The 24,520-nt window shown below is 35.6% G+C and overlaps 1 protein-coding gene across 2 annotated transcripts in view; it reads left to right on the forward strand.

Annotated features, from left to right (window-relative positions):
• LOC115226200 (putative sodium-coupled neutral amino acid transporter 8) overlaps positions 1-23,601 on the forward strand; it is a 44,350-nt gene extending 20,749 nt beyond the window's left edge. Inside the window, exons 5-9 of one of the 2 annotated variants that reach the window (XR_005000556.1) lie at positions 3,799-3,891; positions 6,061-6,118; positions 12,502-12,768; positions 17,585-17,791; positions 22,705-22,762. Coding sequence is in view for 1 of the 2 variants with exons in the window: in XM_036505728.1 (XP_036361621.1) it covers positions 3,799-3,891; positions 6,061-6,118; positions 12,502-12,764; positions 17,592-17,791; positions 22,705-22,907 (817 nt within the window). In the remaining variant the exon portion in view is untranslated. Of the gene's footprint in view, positions 1-3,798; positions 3,892-6,060; positions 6,119-12,501; positions 12,769-17,584; positions 17,792-22,704 lie in introns of both variants that reach the window. The other variant, XM_036505728.1, reaches the window with a different exon arrangement.
• The last annotated feature ends 919 nt before the right edge of the window (positions 23,602-24,520 follow it).

Here is a 24,520-nt window from a genome sequence, read left to right on the forward strand (position 1 = left end):
ATGTGTTAATTGTGTTGATATGTGAATTATGTAAAGAGACTATAACGAACTGTTACAGAAGTGAGTAAAGGACTTGTTGATGTGTTGATTATTGAGTTGTGTTACCTATGTAAAAGAAAGAGAGAAAAAGAAAGGCTCTGTTGTAGTCTGAAAAGAATTTAATGAACATTGAACGTATATGTGTTAATTGTCCTCTGAACTGTAACGTTAATGTGATTTGAAACAGAACTGTTGTCTCCGCACTGTATATTGCATCAATCTGATCTGTTGTATACCTGTATTGATTTGTTGTTTTCTTTAAATGCTGTTGTTATATTGTATCTGCATGTTTAAATGCTTTGATGTGTTGTATCTGCATGTTTTTCCTCTTTGATGTACCTGATATGTATCTAAATGTATTTGATGTTGTAACAATTATAAAGTGTTATAAACTAGTAGGTTAAATATAAGCCAATTGCCTTCCGCTGTATTTCTTTGTGTCTCGATTGCCTCTGTGTCTCTTCCTGCTGCTGTTGTTGTTGTTGTCTCTCTCTCCTCTCTGGGTTCCGTGGCGAACTCTTACCGATCGATCGGGCCTGGTCAATCGTCATCGCTCGACTTGTTGGGATCCCGGGTTCGAGTGATACGAGCGACGGCAGGTGGGATTCCGTAACAGCTTTCGGAGGTCCCGTAACAATATATATATAGTTTCAGATGAATATGGTACTTAAGTCGAGGCACCAGAATTTAGTACGGTATTATCCATACAATTTCAAAGTAAGGCGATTAAAATCAAAATAAGCAACAAAGATATCCAGAGGTAATGCAGTACGATCGTTTCATGTAACTCCATTTAATTGAACAGTGAAATCACTACATCAATTTAAAATGTAGAGCAATCTTCAGCTGCACAAAGACAGAATTAAATCAAATTAGAACAGATTAGTATGATTATACCTAAAATCTCCAAGAAGTTAAGGAGATAGACAAAGAAGATGTTGTCTCTACTTCAGCATAGAAGTTACTAAGATTTTCAAGAAGACAATGCCTGCCACTTATTTTATGTCTTTATGGGGTCGGTTTTAATTTATAGACTAGTTTATCAAAACCCTTGTATATCTAAGGCTGAGAGAACAGAGGGCTGAGAGAGTAGACAGGCATTCTTGTTAGTATCTTTCTCTCTTTTCCTCTCTTTTACTTGTTTCACTCATTTGACTGCGGCCATGCTGGAGCACCGCCTTTAGTCGAGCAACTCGACCCCAGGACTTATTCTTTTGTAAGCCCAGTACTTATTCTATCGGTCTCTTTTGCAGAACCGCTAAGTAACGGGGACATAAACACACCAGCATTGGTTGTCAAGCAATGCTAGGTGGACAAAGACAGACACACAAACATACACGCACACATATATATATACATATATACGACGGGCTTCTTTTCAGTTTCCGTCTACCGAATCCACTCACAAGGCTTTGGTCGGCCCGAGGCTATAGTAGAAGACACTTGCCCAAGGTGCCACACAGTGGGACTGAACCCGGAACCATGTGGTTGGTAAACAAGCTACTTACCACACAGCCACTCCTGCGCCTAGTCATAAAAAATCAAGATCTATTATAAGCAATATCATAAGGTTTAGTATGTAGCACTTTATTGATCTTGAGTTTAAAATTTATTGCTCTTAGTTGAAAATCAGTGAATAGGCAGCCTGCCCTACAACATTAATTTGTATAATTTAGAGTTACTGTTTAAGGTGTTATCCAAAAAATACCCTTATTAAATACCAGTTAAATCCAGTTGATTAATCTCCATAGAAACCATATAATAATTAATATTTAGATACTCTTTTACTTGTTTCAGTCATTTGACTGCGGCCATGCTGGAGCACCGCCTTTTAGTCGAGCAAATCGACCCCAGGACTTATTCTTTGTAAGCCTAGTACTTATTCTATCGGTCTCTTTTGCCGAACCGCTAAGTAACGGGGATGTAAACCTACCAGCATCGGTTGTCAAGCGATGTTGGGGGGACAAACACAGACACACAAACACGCACACACATATACATACATATATATATATTAAAAAAAAAAAAATATATATATATATATGCGACAGGCTTCTTTCAGTTTCCGTCTACCAAATTCACTCACAAGGCTTTGGTCGGCCCGAGGCTATAGAAGACACTTGCCCAAGGTGCCACGCAGTGGGACTGAACCCGGAACCATGTGGCTGGTAAGCAAGCTACTTACCACACAGCCACGTAAATAAATATTAAACTATTTCTTTGCAATTTTCTTTTCCTCCCTCTGTTGTGGTAAAAAGTTGGCATCTACTCGAAATATTCAAAAAAGTTTTATCCTTTTGTTAAAATTTCATTCTTAATAATTCTTCTATAATTTAACTTTATACAATATGACAATATTATTTCAAATGATCTTTAGAAATTACTTGATTTATCTCTTTCTTAAATGGCTCTACCCTCATGATTTTAGTATTTATAAGGGGCTTTATATAAATAATCCTTTTAAACAAGTGCCACTAAGAAACTATAAATATCATGCAGGGAGTAACAATAATAACTTCTTAAACCTATAATATAACCCTTAGTTTCCAAAAAAAGATTAGTGTAAAATATGATTGTTCCATAACTTAAATATTCCTTTAGCCGATACCAAACATCAGTCTTTTATTGGTATTAGCTAAATAAATAAATATATAATTTTTTAGTCTAATATATTTTGAATAATTATACTTTTTCTAAAAATCTTCTCTATTGGTGTTAACAAGCTATATATATACTTTACCGTAGTATTAGTAATTTAGCCATTTTATTTCCTTTTCTATGGTGTTCTGCCCTACTTGATTATTTTATTTTATTTCTTTATTATTTTATAATAAGCCATTATTTATTTATAAAATTAATCTAATTTTTGTATCTCCATAAATTCATACTTAGCTTATATAAAAATATACTGGTATATTCACTACTTATAAAAAATACTGCTTAAATTAAAATTTTATAAATATATAATTGGCATGTTCCTTTATCCCAATACTCCTTTATTAATACCAGTATATACCAATTAATCAATATTCACAGATACCATAAACTAGTCTATAAATTAAAACTGACCCCATAAAGACAAAAAAATCAGTGGCAAGCAGAGTCTTCTTGATAAATTTAGTAACTTCTATGCTGAAGTAGAGACAACATGTTCTTTGTCTATCTCCTTGACTTCTTGGAGATTTTAGGTATAATTATACTAATGTATCCATCTGTTCTAGTTTAATTAAATTTAATATTTTTATGCAGCTGAAGATTGCTCTACATTTTAAATTGATGTAATGATTGCATTGTTCAATTAAATGGAGTAGCATGAAACGATCGTACTGTTGCTTATTTTGATTATATTTGATTATATATATTTCCAGAGAAAGCTACATTAGGAATGATGATCAGAGAATTTAATTCAGTTAGAATACCAAAATTATGAAGAAAGACGAATGTGTTGTTGGTTTGCATGTAGGCCTCTACATTTGTCCCCTTATTCTTAATAGCTTTCCTTTATTGTATTTCCTTCTTCTATCCTCGTTTACAAGCAAGGCTACAATTACATCTTCCTCTGGTGCCCACTTAAAGAAAAGACCTAGAAACTTTACACTTTTCACTGTTCAAAATAATTACACTTATCGAAACAGATTACATAATTTACAATTAACAAGTGTTGTACTTGTATTCTTAAAAAATTAGTAAAATACAAAGCAGAATTTAAGCCCAGATTTTCTTTCAAATAAATGAAGATCTTTTTTATATTTATTATAGTACTGTCGGTACTGCAGCATTTCTGTATGTCAGCTTATTGGTTTTTGTGAAATATACACAAACACATTCACCTTCTAGTCCAGTTAAAACGCCGTAAGTTCTCCACTTCTTATATGCTCACTAACATTGTTCAATTCTTTTCCTTTCGTTAATCAAAATATTTGTTTTAGCAAATTTTCTCAAACTTGTCAGGTTATCAGAAATAAAGGAACAGGAGCTTAAAATACAACATTAGTACTTCGATTTGGTACATAGCTAGATTCCTCTAAGACAACACCTATTCAACATAATTCCATAAGAAATCAGCGTCAACGTAATTACTGCACAAAAATTCGGCACTATTCAATATAATTATACAACGCCGCGATATAGATCTAGTGTGTATTGAAAGGTTTCCTTGTTCTGTGCACATTTCATGCAGCTTCGGCAGCTTTTAGACTTTATTCCGAAATGGCAATGCTAGGCAAGGAGATTTTGAGAAAAGTGTCTATGTACCCTGGCTGGCCGGAATAGAATTTTCAGTTAATCTTCGTCGACGCATGTAATCTACTGCACGTTGATACTCTTGTCCACCTTTAATTCTATAAAGCATGAGATATATCACCGTTTGCTTGATTGGTAGAAAACTGCGAGCTCCTGGTAGCGTCAAATACCCAATATTGACCTTCACTTGATCCGGGACTGCAGTTCAATGAAAGAGATCAACTGTGAAAAGATGTGCCTATCAAACTGTAACAACAGCTGTTCACTATCCAGGAACCCCTATACATGCTTCAATCTCTGGCTGATTGGGCATGATTCCTAATGGACCACACAGGTGGCCATTTATCCTGACTACAGAGCAGTTTTTACTATAGATTGATGAAATCCATCCTCTGAAATGATATCGAAACTAACTACACTGAGAAGAGCCACTAAGTATTACCGAAAGCTTTGAATTGATGCCAAGGTATTTGAGCCCCACTAGATCAAGTTTTATTTTAGCCAATTTCGCAACGATGACTGGCATGAGGTGGAGGTGGTTGTGAATAAATCTGATGGAAATAGCACAAGTCTGTGCGCTTCTAGCTACACCAAGTACGACAAGCGTCAGTCTCTTCGCGAGCACTGCCCTGCACTAACTCTCAAAACTCTACACGCAGCAGAGCTATGGATCAGATGCTGTCCACGATGTTTCCTTTGCTTGTGTCCTTCCTCTGTAACACCACACCTTGTCAGTCAACGTATCAGAGAATGTTCCCAGTTTTCAGCGTCATGATAAACGTCTACGAAGTGTATGACACGAACCCATAAAGCCCATTGCGATGACGATGTAAAGCAGAAGATTTGCCCCACGCAATGTTACTCATCTCTAACCGTTTCTTACATACAGTTATCGCTTCTCTACTGCCAACAACTGCGAAAAGTTATGGAGTTGGTACGAGACCCATTATCTCTGATCCATTGCTATTCCTAAGTGGTCGGGAACTGTTCTAAAAATGCGCACAACTTCCCAGAATAGCACCTACAGACAGCTATTCATCAAAATGAGGATTTATTTTCACTGCGCGCCCTTTCTATCCGAACACATCGAATGATTTGTTCACATCTGTATCTAAAACCACACGAATTATCTTTGGAATAGCAATCTCCATGTTCCGCATCGAAGAAATAGTCAAAAGCTATCTTTGTCGCCCTCTAATATATATATTTCTTTATTGCCTACAAGGGGCTAAATATAGAGGGAACAAACAAAGGGAAGAAGTCGATTACATCGACCCCAATACGAAACGGGTACTTTATTTATCGACCCCGAAAGGATGAAAGGCAAAGTCGACCTCGGCGGAATTTGAACTCAGAACGTAACGACAGACGAAATACCGCTAAGCATTTCGCCCGGCGCGCTATCGCTTCTGCCAGCTCGCCGCCTCGCCCTCTAACATATATGTGCTTTATTGTTACTCTGATATATCCTGACAATGAAATTTCGGTGTCAGAAAATCTGAGAGAAGGGGAAGTGATATGTTTGCGTATGTAAGAGCAATTACACGCATGTAAGTGCTCTCTACTCTATGTAGAAGACCCCAAAGTGGCTAGTGGTATCGAGTATGTGAACCACCACTGGAGTCAACTTTACCTTTCATCATTCAGAGATCGATAAATAAAATATTTGGTCGATATACTCGACTCTTCCTTTCCCAGCTTTGTAAATATGTTGACAATTATTATCATATATTTTTGATTTATTTTTAATGTTGTTATTTATTTTACTTGTTTCCACAGACATGAACGCAGCAAAGCTATCATATATTTCATTATAGATGTTTTGGTTTGCTACGAGGTAAGATACTATCTTTGTTATTACAATGTATATGTGAGTCGTGCTGACCGAATCGTTAGAGGGTTGCAATTAATTTCTTGCAGTATTTTTTCCCGAATCTTTAAGTTCTGAGATCAAATCCCACCGAGGTCGGCTTTGCCTTTCATTTTTGGGGTCAATAAATTAAGTACCAGTGAAACATTAAATTTCAGACCTTGTGCCTTTATTAGGATATATCCTTATTAAAGGATGACAATAATAATAATAATGATAATAATAAAACATTCTCATGAACAATATTATGTACAAACCAAATACATGACACCCTAGGCATAACACCAACACGAACTTCTACCTTATGTCTTGATGTCTCTGGGTGAGACTTGGAGCCAACTTGTACAAATACAAAGCAAAAATCAAACATACTACTACTACTACTACTACTACTACTACTACTGCTACTACTACTACTACTACTACTACTAATAATAATAATAATAATAATAATAATAATAATAATAATTATAATAATAATAATAATATCAATAACAATAGGTCGTTAATGACCGTAGAACTTTTCATTCAAACAATACAAAAGAATGTGGATCTCATCCCAGACCAGATCCTTCTTCCAGTCAGATTAGATGGAAGAAAAGCAAAGTGCCACCTTTGCTTTTCACCTGAGCATTTAAAAGCCGACTACCCTAAACAAAACGAAAAAGAGAGTGTCGGGTACCTCTCCTGTCTACACCAACAACGGCCACCAGAATTCCAGCGACAACAGCAGCAGCACCATCAGCAGATTCAGCTGTAGCACGATCAACACCAACACCAACAACCATACCGACACCGTATTCACCCAAACACTTCTCAGCGCCCGAAGATATTCCATTTCCCGCTGAGGAGCGGGTGGACATCACAGCTGAAGAAACGGACCGCGATGAAGAGTGGCAGTTAAAAACAAAAGAACGTTAGAAACAAGAGGAAAAACAAACATACAGACAAACAACATCAGCAGTCTTCATCTACACTAGAAGTGGAAAGGAAAAGATCAAAACAACAAAAACAAACACTGCATCGACACCATCATCTCTAACTCCTGAAACACAAGCCATTCCACACACGCAACCACAACAATCACAACCACAACCATCACTACCACAACAATAACAGCAACAAACACAAATTAAAGACAGTAACATTACGAATTACATGGCAATAAACTAAAAAAAATGATTAATTAATAAACTATATATCATGCACAAACATTATACCAAAAGATTTTGTCATATCCACATTCTCCCTACCTGCAAACATACAAATCATTCAAACAATGCAAAACATATACACACACTTAAAAACCCAATTCCCACAGGAAATCGAAGATTTCCGAGGGAATGTCACCAAGAGAATTCTTGGTGATTTGCTGTTGGGAACACACCAAGCCAACAGGAAGGACGAGCAATCCACCCCTCCAAATAAAACCAAGTAAGTTTCCCCTTTCTTTTCTTCTCTTTTTCCGACAACATGCTCGTGTAAAAAGTAGGCAGTGTGAATGACCGTTGCCTGGGGTCATTTTTAGAAGCGGGTTTACCTGCTCAACGACCTCAAGGAGCTGAATGTCAATGTGGTGGCCATTAGCGAAACCAGAATTTCCGACTCACGGGAATTCCGACCTATTTTAGGTGACTACGAGGTGTACGCATCTCCAAGTCGTCCGGGAGCGGGAGGCGGAGTCAGCGTAATGGTTTGGAAAAATCTGTGTCTTGCAATACAGACAATCTTCCTGGATCTGGAAGTCGGTGGTACTGGATGTGACAGACAGCGAAGGACATATTTTCAGGCTAGTTGCCGTCTCTGCACTAATAGGGACAGGACGACCAGATTTCTTCAGACGACTGGAAACTTTCCTAAGAACGTCCCACTCTGGAAATTTCGAAAGAAATTTTCTTATTCGTATTAAATTTAAGCATTTGCAGAAGATTTTCTTTAAAAATATTCATTTTTCCGAAGGAAACAAATCGACTCGGGAGAAGTTCCGAAACTCCTACTCCAACCTTAGAAATATATTTTGAGCACAAGTTCTATTATAATCTACACCTTCTGAAGCGTATTTATGACAAACTAGCAGTATCGCCCGGCGTTGCTCGGGTTTGTAAGGGAAATAACTATAAAGCATTTTTAGAGAGTTATAGCCAAAAATGGAAAAATATGATGGTAAATTTTTTTTAGTTAAAAAGGTCGAGTTGCGTCCCCTAGACAGTCTGTGGTTTGTGTTTCTGATTCTCGACCCCATGTCGAATTTATCGATTTTTTTCAGAACTGGGGGAACTTTTCAAAATTTTCGCTGCGTTAGTTTTGAATTATGACATTGGGCTATGTGTGTGTCAAGTTTCATCAGAATCGGTTGAAAGCCGTGGTCAGGGTGAGGGTATAAGCAAACAGACACACAGAAACACACACAGACAAACTGCCGTTTATATATAGAGAGATTTCATTGAAAAATATCTATTTTTCTGGAAGTTATAAAACAAACAAATTCGGTGGGTACGAATGTGGAAGTATGACTCATAAGCTACAAAATTATAGTTGATGCTTTTGTTGTAGTTGTCTACAGTGTTGCTGTTGTCATTGTAGTTTGTTTAGTACGTGACAGCTATGAAAACCCTCACAACACCCAGATATGATCGCAATTAAAAAACTGAATCAGATTAAAAAAAAAAAAATTACTATCATATTATACATTATGTTGTTTGTCTTTTTAAAAACTGTAATGTATGATCTGAAAAAATATAGGCTGCATTTGCAAGCAAGTCACGCGACCACGTCTCGTTGATGTACCTTCATGTAGTCTAGCTAGTCTGATATCGACTGTTCCAATGACCATAGGACTAGTAAGCTATGATTAGCTAACGTAGACTATGAGTTACTCAATAACCATAATGTGACAATACCCCATATAATATACATATACAAGCTATGATAGTTGTTTAACTTCTTGGTTAATACTGATCGAGCAGTCCCACAAATACACACACACACACACACACACATACATACACACATGCATGCACACCTATGCATATACACAGACAGACACACATATGCTATGCACATCTATATATGCACATCTATATGTATGTATATGTGTGCGCGTTTCACTGTATACGAAGTGTAGGTTTCTGCGCGCGCGTGCTTTTCTTAATGTTTCCGAGGATTACCTGAAACTGAAGTTATCCGTCTGTTTTGTTTTTGACTTTAGCCATATGCTTATATCTTATTTTTTAATTTTCTTTTTCTTTTGTAGGAAGGGTAGCAATTAGAGCAGTAATGTTCTCTAGGCCACAAAGGGTGAATGCTTATTGCTAAAACTATGAATAACTATGAGTTATGTCTCCCTCAAATCACAACTTACTCGCTTAAATAAAAGGACTCATTGATTAATATGGTCCAAGACAATGTGTCTGAATAATAATCCTTTCTTATTATAGGCACAAAGATTGAAATTTTGAGGGAGGGGGGATAATCGATTGCATTGACCCCAGAACAAAACTTGTGTTTATTTTGTCGACCCCAAAAGGATGAAAGGCAAAGTCAACCTCGGCGGAATTTGACCTCAGCACGTACAGACGGATGAAATGCTGCTAAGCATTTTTACCGGCGCGGTAACGATTCTGTCAGTTCGCCGCCATACACAACAACAACAACCACAATAACAACGATAATAATGATTATGATGATGATAATAATGGTGATGATGATGATGATGATGAGGAGGAGGAGGAGGAGGAGGATATCTTCTATATATATATATGTATATATATAGAAGATATTCTCCTCATCATCTTCCTCATACGTGCTATATATATATGTATATATATATATATATATATATATATATATATATATATATATATATATATATATATATATGATTGATTTGATTGATTGATTGATTCATTCTAGTTTCAGCTTATGAGCTGTGGCCATGCTGGGGCACCGCCATTTGGTGTTGCTACTTGGTTTCACTTCATGAAGGCTTTCTAGCAACTGCTATTTGGTGCATGAGAGAGTTCGATGCAGCTGCCCTCATCTGCCCCTCCTGCCGTGAAGTTGGTTCATCTGGGACACCTGACAAGAAGAGATCCAGCTTCATTTTAAAGACATCTGCATCCACCCCATGCAGGTCTCTCAGGTTCTTCGGGAGGATATTGAAGAGCTGTGGGCCTCGGAAGCTCAGGCTATCACAGAATCTTGTCCTACATCTTGATGGCAAGTTTGGAGTCCTAGGCACCACGCAGTGGCGCCTAGTTCTGGCATTTGCGTAACTCTCGATGCCAAAGTTCAGGACACTTCCCTCCAGGATCTTCCAGATGTATATTATGGCATATCTTTCCCGCCTACGCTCCAGGGAATATAGTTTTAATCTCTTGAGTCTTTCCCAGTAGCTTACATTCTGCATAGAGGCTATCTTCTTCGTGTAGCTACGTTGGATCGCCTCGAGCTCTGTGATCAACTTGACACTGGATGGTGACCATAACTGAGAGCAGTAGTCAAAGTGGCTTAGGACAAGTGTCCTCCAGAGGACCATCATGGTTTCTTGTTCTCTTGTTCTAAAGGTTCTGAGGATCCATCCGGCCAGTCGTCTACATTTCATTGCCAATTTAGCAACATGTACACGAAAGGTCGCGTCATCACTCATGTAAATACCTAGGTCACGCACTGATTGTGCCTCTGGGATTGCTATTCCTCCGGGTCCAGTGTATTGATTGGGTATTGCATTCAGTTTTGCATGCTGATAGTATAGAGCTTGAAACTTTTCAGCATTGAACTGCATGCTATTCTTTTCGGCCCACTTGTATATTTTGTCTAGCTCACATTGCAGGTGTTTAGTGTCCTCAGGGTTCTGTATTGCCTGTGAAACTTTTGTATCATCTGCATAACTTGTGATCGTGGCTCTCTGCGTGGCTGAGGGCATGTCTGAGAGGGCCATTATGAACAGTAGTGGTCCCAGAACAGTGCCCTGCGGAACACCGCTCACTATTTGCGTGTTAATGGAAGTGGCCCCATTGGCCACTACCACCTGACTTCTATCTTTCAGAAAGTCATGAAGCCATTCTCCCAGTTTTCCAACTATGTTGAGATCACGCAGTTTGTGACATATCATTCCATGATCGACTTTATCAAAGGCCTTTGCAAAGTCGAGATATATCACTTCCACATTTGAGTGGTTGAGCAGCCGTTTCAGCACCCAGTCATAGTGTTGTAGGAGCTGAGTTAAACAGCTTCTCCCTGGTCGGAAACCATGTTTGGTATCGGGCAGCAAGTCATTCTCTTCAAGGAAGGTGATCAGCTTCCTTCTGACTATTCGTTCCATGACCTTGCTGATGTGTGAGGTCAGAGAGATAGGTCTATAGCTCTGCTACCTCCTTTATGAATGGGGCATATTTTACCTTCTTTCAGTTTTCTTGGGAGTTTGCCAGCTGCAAGGAAGCTCTGAAAGAGGAACTGCAGTGGTCTTGCTAGGACTCTCTTACATGCTTTTAGGAGGATTGCCGGGAATCCATCGGGGCCAGTAGCTGAGTCTGTTTTCATTTCATCTATAGCCTTGATTACATCGTCTTCCTTTATATCGATGTAATCTATCGTCGCCGCCTCTGATTTTATATCTGCAGTGGTAAAAAAAGTCAGTATATATACACTAAGGTTTAAAAAAAATTGATAGCGTTCCCTTCATCATATACGCAGTCATCAACATTCTGTGAAAATGTCTTATTGATGTGTTGGGTTTCTTTCATTCTCTGATGAGAAGATTGCATTGTTTTACATAATTTTATTCCTTCTGGAGTAAAACCAATGTTTACTTCGAAACATATGTCAGAAGTAAGATTTGAATAACACCTGCGTTTAACTCCATTTATCTATCTATCTATCTATCTATCTATCTATCTATCTATCTATCTATCTATCTATCTATCTATCTATCTATCTGTCTGTCTGTCTGTCTGTCTGTCTGTCTGTCTATCTATCTATCTATCTATCTATCTATCTATATATGTATGTATATACATACATATATGTATGTATATATATATATATATATATATATATATATATATATATATATATATGTGTGTGTGTGTATATATGTGTGTGTGTATATATGTGTATGTATATATATATATATGTATATATGACTGACTTCTTTCAGTTTCTGTTTTCCAAATCCACTCACAAGATTTTGGTTGGCCTGAGGCTATACTAGGAGACACTCGCCCAAGGTGCCACGCAGTGGGACTGAACCCGGAACCATGTAGTTGGGAAGCAATTTCTTTACCTAAGCCTGCATTATATATTAAATGAATGTTATGTATTAAATAAACAAATAATATTTACTATTGCAGGCACAAGTAAGTTCTGTTCCAATCTACTCCAGTATGAAGCATCGAAATTTGCGGTCATATACCAAGGTCCTGTGCGGAGCTTTTGCTCTCGCTACGTTCTTTTACATGCTGATGGGAGTCTTTGGATCATTGTCGTTCGGCTCTGAAGTGCACAGTGATATCCTCCTTTCATACAAAAACCCAGACGTACCAGTATTGATAGCAGTCATCCTACTTGCTGTCAAGGGAATTAGCAGCTACACAATTATATTCTTTCCAGGAAGGTATGTATATGCATAAGTTTGTGTAAGCGTGCATGCATGCGTGTGTGTGTGTGTGTGTAAGTGTGTGCTTGTGTGTGTGTGTGTGTGTGTGTGTGTGTGTGTGTGTGTGCGCGCGCATGTGTGTATGCGTGACTTTATGAGTGTATTCTTATATCTTTTCTTCTGGAAAGGAGACAGTGCTCATGACTCTTTACAGGGTCTCCGAGGTTCTATGTGTGTGTTTGTGTGTATATATAATATAAATAAGCAAAATATGCAACATGTATATCCAAGGTAGAGTAGTACAATTTCATGCTTCTTCATTTTATTAAACACTGTAAGTATTAAATCTGTTTTAAAATGTCGAGAAATCTTCAGTCACTTATAGAAATTTCCAATTAAACGGACAATGCACATTCTTATCCATATTTCATTTACCAACATTATAAAGAGGGTAGATATACAGACAGAGAGGTTGATTTCATTCTTAAGAACATGATAGTAGTATGTTCACTCTCTGACTGTAGATTTTATCATTGAGTTCACTTTGTTATTTAGATCTATCAGTGGGGAGGGGTTTTTATTCTTGGTTGAATGGAGACAAACAAGAATTTTTTCTATTTATAGATATAGGAAGGGGTAGTACAAATGTCAAAACCATAAACCCATTCCCATTTTGAAGAATTCAGTTTAGATATATTTGAATGTATTATAGCAAAAAGCTAGTAGGTTGAAGTTAGAGGGGTAGGAGGAATATAGACTACTAGTGCTCTAGAGGTTTTCAATGTCCCTTACCATTTAACATCCAGATTCCATATTAAGGAATTTAAGTAAATATTTAACGGCGTAAATAAAAATTGTTTAGCACGTGTTGATATCACACTGAAAGTTTCTAACTGAATAAATTTCAAAGTTTGAATTACGCACGTGGTGGTCAGTGGTCATTCTGATTGGTGTATGTAATCGCGGTGATGGTCATGGGGGTTCATTTGTGCAGATTTTGGTGTGATTTCTTTTTTAAAAACAATAATGAATAATGCAAGAATAAATATATTCTTGCATTATTCATTATTGTTTTTAAAAAAGAAATCACACCAAAATCTGCACAAATGAACCCCCATGACCATCACCGCGATTACATACACCAATCAGAATGACCACTGACCACCACGTGCGTAATTCAAACTTTGAAATTTATTCAGTTAGAAACTTTCAGTGTGATATCAACACGTGCTAAACAATTTTTAATATGGCTTTTGCATATCCAAGTTCAAGAGGAATTAGTCACCGCGATATTGCCGTCTCCACTGCTACAACAGCAGATAGCATTAATTGGCTTAAGAGACATGGCCTTTTGAATACCCAGAAAATATGTACATCGTGTGGAGCTACCATGAGAGAAGTAACGAAAAAAAGTATATCTGATGAAATAATATGGTCGTGTGGAAGACCTTGTAGAAAATCCGTGTCAATTAGAAAAGGAACATTTTTAGAAAATAGCAAATCGAAGTGTCAACAGATCATAGATATTTTGTTTTACTGGGCCAAAGAAGATTTAGCAAAAGGAATAGGACAGGAATGTCATTTAGCAAATGTAGCGGTAACCGATTGGAGGAATTTTTGCCGCGATGTATGTGCAGAATATTATGTTGCACAGAATATTAAACTGGGAGGACCCAATAGAATCGTTGAAATAGATGAAACTGCGTTTGTTAAGAGAAAATATCATGTTGGCCATCGGGTTAAAACGCAATGGGTGTTTGGTGCATTAGAAAGAGATAGTAGAAGATGTATTTTAGTGGCAGTTGAAAATCGAACAGCGGACACTCTATTACAGATTATACGCGAGCGTATATTGCCTGGTACAACAATAATATCCGACCTTTGGCGTTCGTATAATACACTCAGTCAGCTAGGATACAGACATTTGACCGTGAATCATTCTATAAATTTTGTTGATCCGGTAACATTTGCCACAACCAACCACATAGAATGTTTATGGAAACACGTAAAGACTCGAAATAGGAGAGAATGTGGAACAGCCAGAAATTTACTTCAGACCCATCTCATCGAATTCATGTGGCGCTATGAATTTAAGGATGATATATTCGGGAAGTTGATAGAACAAATTCGACAGCTATATCCATGTATTTGAGCATAAGTATCAAGACAGAATGAGTATCGCATTTATTTTTAAACTTAACTTCAAGTTTATATTTTGATAATCTCACCGTTGAAAATGATATTTGAAAATAATTTGCGTTTATTAATTTGATATATTTGATTTTTACATTCTAAATAATTTGCGTTTATTAATTTGATATATTTGATTTTTACATTCTAAATAATTTGCGTTTATTAATTTGATATATTTGATTTTTACATTCTAAATTCATTTTTCGAAAACTTCATGTAAAAAATAAGAGAAATGCTATTGATATTTAAAATGTATGAATTTTTTTCTGAAAAATGTACACACGTACACATTTTATATCTATTATATGTGTGTGTGTGTGTATCTATCTATCTATCTGTATGTATGTATATAATGTATAGTGGTTAAGAAAAAAGACCGATAGAATAAGTTCTGGGGTCGATTTGTGCGACTAAAGGCGGTAAAAATACATGTATATATTATATATATGTATGTATTAAATATATATATATATATGTATATATACATGTATATTATATATATGTGTGTATGTATGTATATATATATACATACATACATACATACATACATACAAGCTTTTACTTGCATTTCAGTGGTACGTAAATAAACGGCGTAAATAAACGAAAGACGACGTAAATACACGAAGTTGACGTCTGACGTCAGATTTCTCTACTTTCACTTCTGACACCCAAAGGCATGACAGTGCCGAATGACCGAATGTAAATGTGATTGTTTCATTTTTCATATCTATCTAACTCCGAAACGCGTCTACAGTTAATCAAATGCCGAGTGAATTTCGTTGTTTTTCCTCTCTGCCTACGTGAATTGTTTTTGAGTATATGTTGTCTGAGAGTTTCTTCTTATAGTAGAAGAAATAGCTAGATTCTTTGGCTGCTATTTCTAATGTTCGGTATGCGGTGAAGCAAATTTTTTTGCTGAACCCTAATTATAATTATACTCATAATTATAAAAAAATATTGTTCAAGTTTACTGAAAATGGTCCTTTTAACATGCCGAATACTACTTGGTGGAATTATTATAAATTAATTAATTTATTTTTCCCTTTATTATTATTATTATTATTATTATTATTATTATTATTATTATTATTATTATTATTATTATTATTATATATATATATATATATATATATATATATATATATATATATATATATATATATATATGCAAATATTATTTTAAAAACATTTCTCTTAATATAAGTATGCAAATATTCTTTTAAAAAAACTTTTCTTTTAACTTTTCCAGCATTTAATTTTGACACCTTGGGTAAGTGTCTTTTATTATAGCTGACCCAAAGCCTTGTGAGGGGATATGGTAGACAGAAACTGAAAGAAGCCCGTCGTATATATGTGTGTGTGTGTTCATTTGTCATCGCACCATCGCTTGACAACCGATGTTGGCGTGTTTACGTCCCAGTAACTATATATATATATATGTATATTGCATTTTTGAAGTGGAATAAGTGTTCACTTAGCATGTTTTGGAAGTTGTTAATATTATTATTGCTGATAGGACTATATTTTGCTAAATAAAAATATATTTAATTGACGAGACTTGTAAGCATTCCTAGAAAACGATATGTTTTGGCCAAAACGACTTATCGATACAGGAAGTTCTACTTGTGAAATGAAACTCATATAAGTAGACATGGTTGACTGAAAGCTTGCTGCTGTACTGATTTGTAAGTCTTTACTTACAAATAGCTGTTTTGTAGGAGTATTTTTCTGTGCCGGTTGAGAAAATTATTTATGTATATCACTCTGTTCAACATTTAACAGAGCTCTCTGGTTCAATGGAGGAAGCAATACTTTCTGAAAAACAACATAAAATATAACTTTAAAAAAATCTGTAATTCGATTGAGCCATTTTAATCCTAATGTAAATATTTTGTTTTAGTTTGTATGTAACTGAAATTTAATAACGGAATAAATTACGTTAAATTTTAGATTAACAAACCTTAATGGTCAAGGCAATAAAATGAAGTTACATTATATTTTCTGGTCAGATCAGTAGTTATGGTGCGTTACCTAATGGTTCACGATCATAAAATTGTGCATTCAGTGTCAGAGTGGACGGAGTGTTATGTCCTTGAGCAAGTCGTTCTCTCGATCTCTCTGCAGTAGTCACATTGTGTATGCGTTGCTGAGTCAAATGTGAGAGTGTCGAGATGGTATCTATACCTGCTCACGATTCCACCGGCACCTAAAACAGTTAGCGAAAGCATGGTACATGTTGCCAAACGGCGGGCTGGCAGAAACGTTAGCACGCCGGATGAAATGCTTAGCGGTATTTCGTCTGTCGTTACGTTCTGAGTTCAAATTCCGCCGAGGTTGACTTTTCCTTTCATCCTTTCGGGTCGATAAATTAAGTACCGGTTCCGCACTGGGGTCGATGTAATTGACTTAATATCTATGTTTGTCCTTGTTTGTCCCCTCTATGTTTAGCCCCTTGTGGGTAATAAAGAAATAGGTACATTTTACCAAACTATACTCGATCGTGGGCAATGGCTGGCTCTAGAATTTGGAGTGATATAATTGAAATTTAAGAGTGGGCTAAGAATTACCCTATCGAAAAGTTTTTGCTTTTTTTTTTTTCTGCATTTTCAATAATCAGTCAAAAGTTCCTATAACCCTTTTAGTATTTTTCAGATCTGCTGTCCGGAGCTTATGGTGTCAATACTGGAAATTTTCCGATGAAGAAACAGAACGAAAAGAAAATATTCATACTATCGTAATTACATCGTTCTGGATCGCCTCTAATACTTTGATGGCTATGTTATTATCAAATATTAGATATTTTATCTCATTTTTGGGACCATTCGCCTCTACCCTTACGTTTATACTCCCAGGTATGTCTGGCTTCCAAATATTTTATTTGTATCTTACCGAAAAAGTTGTCTAAAATATCCTAAAGCAATTCTTTGCCAATTTTTAACATCTTGTGATACAGTATTAATTCTAGAAAGCACCAGACAAGCTATAGCGCATTTCAGTGGTGTTATGAAAGAGATTCTGAGTTTTTGTCAAAAATGTAAGAAAATATAAAATTGTGCAGAATATTCAGAAACCAAATTATATTCAACCCTAAATTACTGTTAATAAATTCAATGCGTTATTCTTTTGATGCATTTCGGCCATGCATCTGCACTCATGCAGGAAAGCCACTGTGGAAAAAATTAGGTTCTACCGAAACTGGAAATCAGATTGTTGGATTCAGAGCCCAAAGTGATAACCATTACACCATAGAATCAGTTTTATAGCTAAATTCAAATTAAATTCGTCATACAGTTAGCATATTTGCTGCAAACTTGATTTCATACACCAACTTGTATTAAAATCACTAACTAGCGAGAGAGCTTCTACGTGATCGCTTACTCTACTAGAAATAGCAACCAAATTTTTCATAAGCCACACTCTGCGGCCTGAAATAAATATATTGAATAATGCAGTTCCTATACAAAAACACGATATTATCATTTTTGGAGCACCTTTAATCAAAAGTCTTCTTCGTTAGTGCTGAACAGAATCTAAAATCAAGAACAACACAGAAAGCACAGCAACTATTTTTCTCGTTCATAAAGCACAAATCTCACATCCTTTATCACAGACTCCACATACATACATAGTGGTGGAAATCAACTGCTCGGCAGATGTTAACATGAAGCTAATGATCAGAGAAAAAGAAAATACCTACGCTGAACTATTGGGAAATCTACAGTTACTCTACCCAGATTATAAGTTCACATTAATACCTATAATTATTGGGGCGCTAAGATAGATAACACACTGCCTATGTACCAATCTTGAGAAATTAAGCTTCTATAATCAGAAAGGAGAAAGCTGATCCGAAGACTACAGATCCAAGCCATCACTGGAACTATGAGTCTGTAAAACTTTCCAGAAGTTTATCAGTTAAATAGTTATGTTCATGTCTAGACATGCAATTATATGTCTGAGAATACACACATAAAACAAAATATACAAATCTGTACATGTACTGACTCCAAATACTGCACATGTATGCATACACATGCAGAAATACCCTGTTGATGTTCAAATTTCAGTGAATGAGCTTTGGCTCTAGGTTAAAAACCGGCTTTTTTTCTATTAACAAGAAATCTTGAAATAAACTGAATTATGACAGACAAACAGATAGACATAGAGCTACTAAATACATTATCAAAGAATACTGGTGTCCATTAAAAAAAAATATTACTTATCCAAGATGGTAAATTGGCAAGATTTTAAAACGAATCACTTTGCAATGCTCATTTCAGCTCTTTGACTTCTGTAGCCTACTTGGGTGTAGTTTGTTATCTTGTTTCACATCACCAAAGAGGCAGTAGGAAAGACAAACAACACTAAAAATATAGGAGACACTAACATATTGATATATATGGGAGGAGTTGTAGTTACTAGAAGATTAGATATTCTACAAGGAAAGATTAGAAAAGAGCAAATGTGAAAAAGGAGATTACAAAATAAAGTGAAGATTTTAAGACAAGATCTGAGTAGAATAGAAGCCTGGAAACTGAATAATCTAGGAAACACAAGATTTAAATCTCTTGAGAAAAGATACTTACTCAAAGAGAAAGGATTTGGAACGCTCATAGAAGAGGTGAAACAACGTATCATAGCAGTAGCAGATAAGCTTTCCAGATATCAGAAAAGAATAGATCAGTATCAACAGAATAGATTATTTGAGACAGACCAGAGTAGATTTTATAACTAAATGAATAATGGAGAAGAAAGTACTGAAAATGAGAAATATAATATAGAAGAAGCTAGAACCTTCTGGAGTAATATTTGGAGATGCAATATGGTTTTAAAAAGTGAGGGCAGAAGTAGTGAGTAAGAAGCAGCAGCCAGATCTAAGACTAACTATTGCATTAATGAGTAAAGTATTAGGAAAAATGCCGAAATGGAAGGACCTAGGACCAGATTTAGTTCAAGGGTACTGGTTAAAGAAATTTAGTAGTTTACATGGGAGGCTGAGGGAACAACTTCAGTATTGCCTTAATGTAAGAATAATACCAGATTGGATGACCAGAGGAAGAACAATACTCCTTATGAAAGATAAAAGCTAATGTAATACAGCAAGCAATTATAGACCAATCACTAGCTTACCATTAGTGTTGAAGCTGTTGACTGGAATGCTTTCAGAAAGCATTTACGAGCTCCTTGGTAACAAGACTTTACTGCCAGAAGAACAGAAAGGTTACAGGAAGAATGCTAGAAGAACGTATGGTCAATGAAGAAATTCGAAATGAAATAAAAGCTAGAAAGAACAATAGCATGGGAAGACTACAAGAACGCTTATGACATGATCTCACACTCATGTATAAATGAATGTTTGAGTATATTCAGCAAAGCAAACAACATAAGAGAATTAATTAGCTTTAGCATGAAGAAATGGAAAGTAGATCTCTACTCAGTTTTAAGAAAGATTAATATCGAGAGGAATTTTCCAAGGAGACTCGTTATCCTCTTTAATATTTGTCTTATGTTTGATCCTTCTCAGTTTAGTATTAAGGAAGGCAAAGGCAAGGCATCAGTTCAGAAATAGTAAGGCAAAAACTAACCATTTGTTCTACATGGATGATCTGAAGCTTTTTAGTAAGAATGTAAAAGGGATAGATTCCTTAATACAGACTGTAACATTCTTCAGCAAAGATATAGGCATGGATTTTGGCATGGATAAGTGTGCAATATTAGTCATGAAAAGGGGACATGTAGTCAACAGTTACGTATCCAATTACCAGATGGTCAGACATTAAAATCATTAAAAGTGTTATAAGTATCTAGGAATATTAAAATCTGACATAGTACTAACTATAGAAATGAAAATGAAAATGAAAATGAAAATGAAAATTGAAGAGTATATCGGAAGGGTAAGGAAGCATTAAGGACTAACTAGACAAAGGCCGAGATGGACAAAAGTCAAGTAGATTTCCAATGTAGTTTATGCAAATCAATAGAGGAAAGCGTTACTCATATAGTAAGTGAATATAGTACGCTGGCACAGAACGAATACAGAAAAGACATGACAACAATGAGAGTTATGTAGAAAGCTTGGATCTGACCATACTGATGAATGGTATAAACACGAACCTAATAAACTACTAGAAAGTCAGAAATATAAGGTGTTGGGGGACTTTAACATTCAGACTGAAGAGTAATAGAAGTTACAAAGCCTAATTTCGTAGTTGTAGATAAAGAGAATAGAATATGCCAGATAATTGACTTTACAGTCTCAAATGATGAAAAATTCAATGAGAGGTATAGAAAAAGCAGGAAAGTAGCAGGACCTAGCCATAGAATTACAGAAACTATGGAAAGTGCGAGTAAAATGCATCCCAGTAGTTATAGGTGCATTAGGGACTATCCCTTAAGTTTTCAACAGATGGATAAAGGAATTAGAGATAAAACCTAATTTAGTACAGTTCCAGAAAACAGTGTTATTAGGAATGGCGAGGATGGTTAGGAGGGTTCTTGGCATTTAAGGTTACCTGTTGTAGTTCGATGTTAGGAATTTTTCTTTGCTAACAGTCTAATCTGTTGTGTGTATAATAATAATAATAATAATAATAATAATAATAATAATAATAATAATAATAATAATAATAATTGTGGGACGAGTTAAGAGAACTGTGGGGCATGAGGAAGGTAATGGTGATACTGGTGGTAATTGGAGCAATGGGAGCAGTTTCCAAGAGCTTTGAAAAACATACTAAGAATATTGGAACTGCTGCCAAGCTCGAAGTGGACCATAAGACAGCATTGTTGAGTACAGCTCGCATTCTAAGAAGAGTATTGTCTCTCTTAATCACAGGAGAAGGCACTGCTTGAAACCTTTGGTGATTTGTTATTGCTTGCTTTCAAGCAGAGAACAACCGTAAATAGAACAGCGAGAATCAAAACAACAACAGCAACAATAATAATAATAATAATAATAGCATCGTGCTTTCTCTACAACAGGCGAAAAGGCTTAGTATACCCTCTCATTAAGCAATTGGGATTTTTCCGCCTCTATGATCACCGGCATCTTCTTGCATTCCTCGAAACAGAAAAATCGGTATACGATTTATTTCTTCTAGAGAAAATAATAACTAGAATTCCATAAGAATTCCAGTCCTGTTGAGATATGGGTGGATAATCTCCTCGAGAATGGCTAATTCTCTTGCCGAATCTCGATGAACCGGTACGTTCTTGACTCGAATTCGAGTCAACCATTTACCCATATAATAGAGAATCTTTATAAAGGTCTGAGACGTGCAAGTGGCTGTTGCCATTCTTCTGGCTTCTTACTCGTTGCTGCGTATATTTTGGAAGCATTTTTTCTGTTTCTGCGGGAGTATGAAATTTAAGTTGCCTCTCCTTGCGAGAAGCACATTTATACACAACGTAGAAAGTATAATAGATCCTTCAACACAAGATTTTGCATCAAAAACTTCCAAAATATGAAAATGCTAAATAAAAGTTAATCCTTTAATATTTGGTAACCTCTGTCTAGATAGAAATTGAAGTTGACGAGTTTCTATATTGATGTCTAAGTCACAAAAGCAAGGTCTGAAGGCAATAGTAGTTATTTCCTTTAATTCAAAGATAGAAGCAAATATGAAACAACACTAACTGACTGAAGACAAAAAAAAAAAGTTTAATTATGTTATACTGTGTAATGATTATTATATAAACTTCACATTTTTTTCTCCCGTGTATTGTAGCTTGATTAATTTTTTTTATGTTTCTGGTTGACTTTCAGCTATCTGCCTCTACCGTTACACCAAAGATAGAGGGAATAAAAAAGAATGGAAATACAATGCAACCATTGGACTTAGTATTTTTTTTATTATTTCGGGATTATGTTTTATCGGACTGTCAGTAATTGTCATGGTTTTTGAATATCAGAACGGTGAAAGTAAATCTGTGTCATGTGAGACTCTTTCCAATGTAACATATCACTAACTGGAAATGATTTCATTTCATGTTTTATATTTTAATCTAGAGAAACTTTCATTGCGATAGTACAAGGTTTTAAAAGAAAACTTAACTACTGTGGTCGATTCATTCTTTTAAAAATTCCTCAAGGCGATGCCCCAGCATGGCCGCAGTTTAATGACTAAAACAAGTAAAACATAAAACATAAAAGATGCTAAATGGGGATAACATAGCTAAATGGGAGGGTACGGAAGTGATTCAAACCGAGTGACACTTTTATGAGGAAGGACTCTTTTATGGGGAAGGACTCTTTTATGGGGAAGGACTCTTTTATGGGGATGGCACTTTTGGGTATATTGTATATGCCTGAATATAGGGTCAGGGAGTTTCAAACTCAAAGGCTACCCCGGGTGACACACACTGTAGCTAGGCCACCATTTCTTAATATATTAAGAAAACGAAAGAGGGAGAGTGTGTGTGTGAGGGAGAGAGAGTGAGAGGGTGAGAGAGAGAGAGAGAGAGAGAAAGAGAGAGTGGAAAAGACGAGTGTAATTTGCGCACCTGTGTAATTTACGCAGGTGATTTTCGGGATAAAAATTATAAAAAAAAGCTTCTACTCGTGTAAAATTCGCACCAAAAAGTTTTCAGAATTGCCGCTTTGGCCAGGGGAAAAAGGTTTCCAATTTAGTTGTATTTAGCATCATTTCACTTACTTATGGTTAGATTTTATTACATTTTCATCAGATAAAAATAATTTCTGTTTAACAGGTATCACATTAAAAGCTATTAAATTACAAAGAGTTTGTGTTGTTTATAATAAACTTTATTTAACATTTCTTGCTCACAGAAATTATGTCCGATCTTTAGCATACTGTTGTGTCTTCTCAAATCACGATCACAGGAAAAGTTGATGATAAGAATTATCAATAAAAACAAAGATGATAAATACGCACAGGTATTGCAAATTAAATTTAATTACCAATAAACGTCAGCTTGGATGACACTTTATTCAACTGACAAATGAAGATGACCGACCAAACTGATTATGTGAACAGAATTCTGATTGGACGAAAGTGTCTTCTTGTCTTAAGCTCTGATTTTCCGCCTATTCTTGTCGGAACATTTGATACGAAGTATCGAAATTTTAATCCCTTTCACATTTACAAAATGTCAAACAAACTTTAAAATTTGTCATAACCGTTTTAGCCGGAAGACCAAACTCTCAGTTTGGTAGCTCGCTAAAATAAACATCAAAAATCGAAAGGAGAAAATAAACAGCTTTGCAAGGTTTAATTCAATGTTTATTGAAGAAGAAAGGTGGGAAATTTAAGAAGCGACTTGTATGTACATGTAAAGATGTGTTTATGTATTGATATGTGTGTCTCTTCAAGTTGAATATATGACTGTTACTCTGTCGAAGGTTGTATATATATATATATATATATATATATGTTCAAATAGATAACAATAAAATCAATTCGAATTAAAATTAATCGATTTAAAATTAATTCTATTTAAAAATATAGTCACTCATCAGGCCTAAAATAACAACAACAACAACAACAACAACAATAATAATAATAATAATAATAATAGAATAAATGTACTTAAGTTATACTAATTATCAAATTAATATAGAA

This window comes from Octopus sinensis, linkage group LG1 (genome assembly GCF_006345805.1).
Source record: "Octopus sinensis linkage group LG1, ASM634580v1, whole genome shotgun sequence".
Classification (NCBI taxonomy): Eukaryota; Metazoa; Mollusca; class Cephalopoda; order Octopoda; family Octopodidae; genus Octopus; species Octopus sinensis.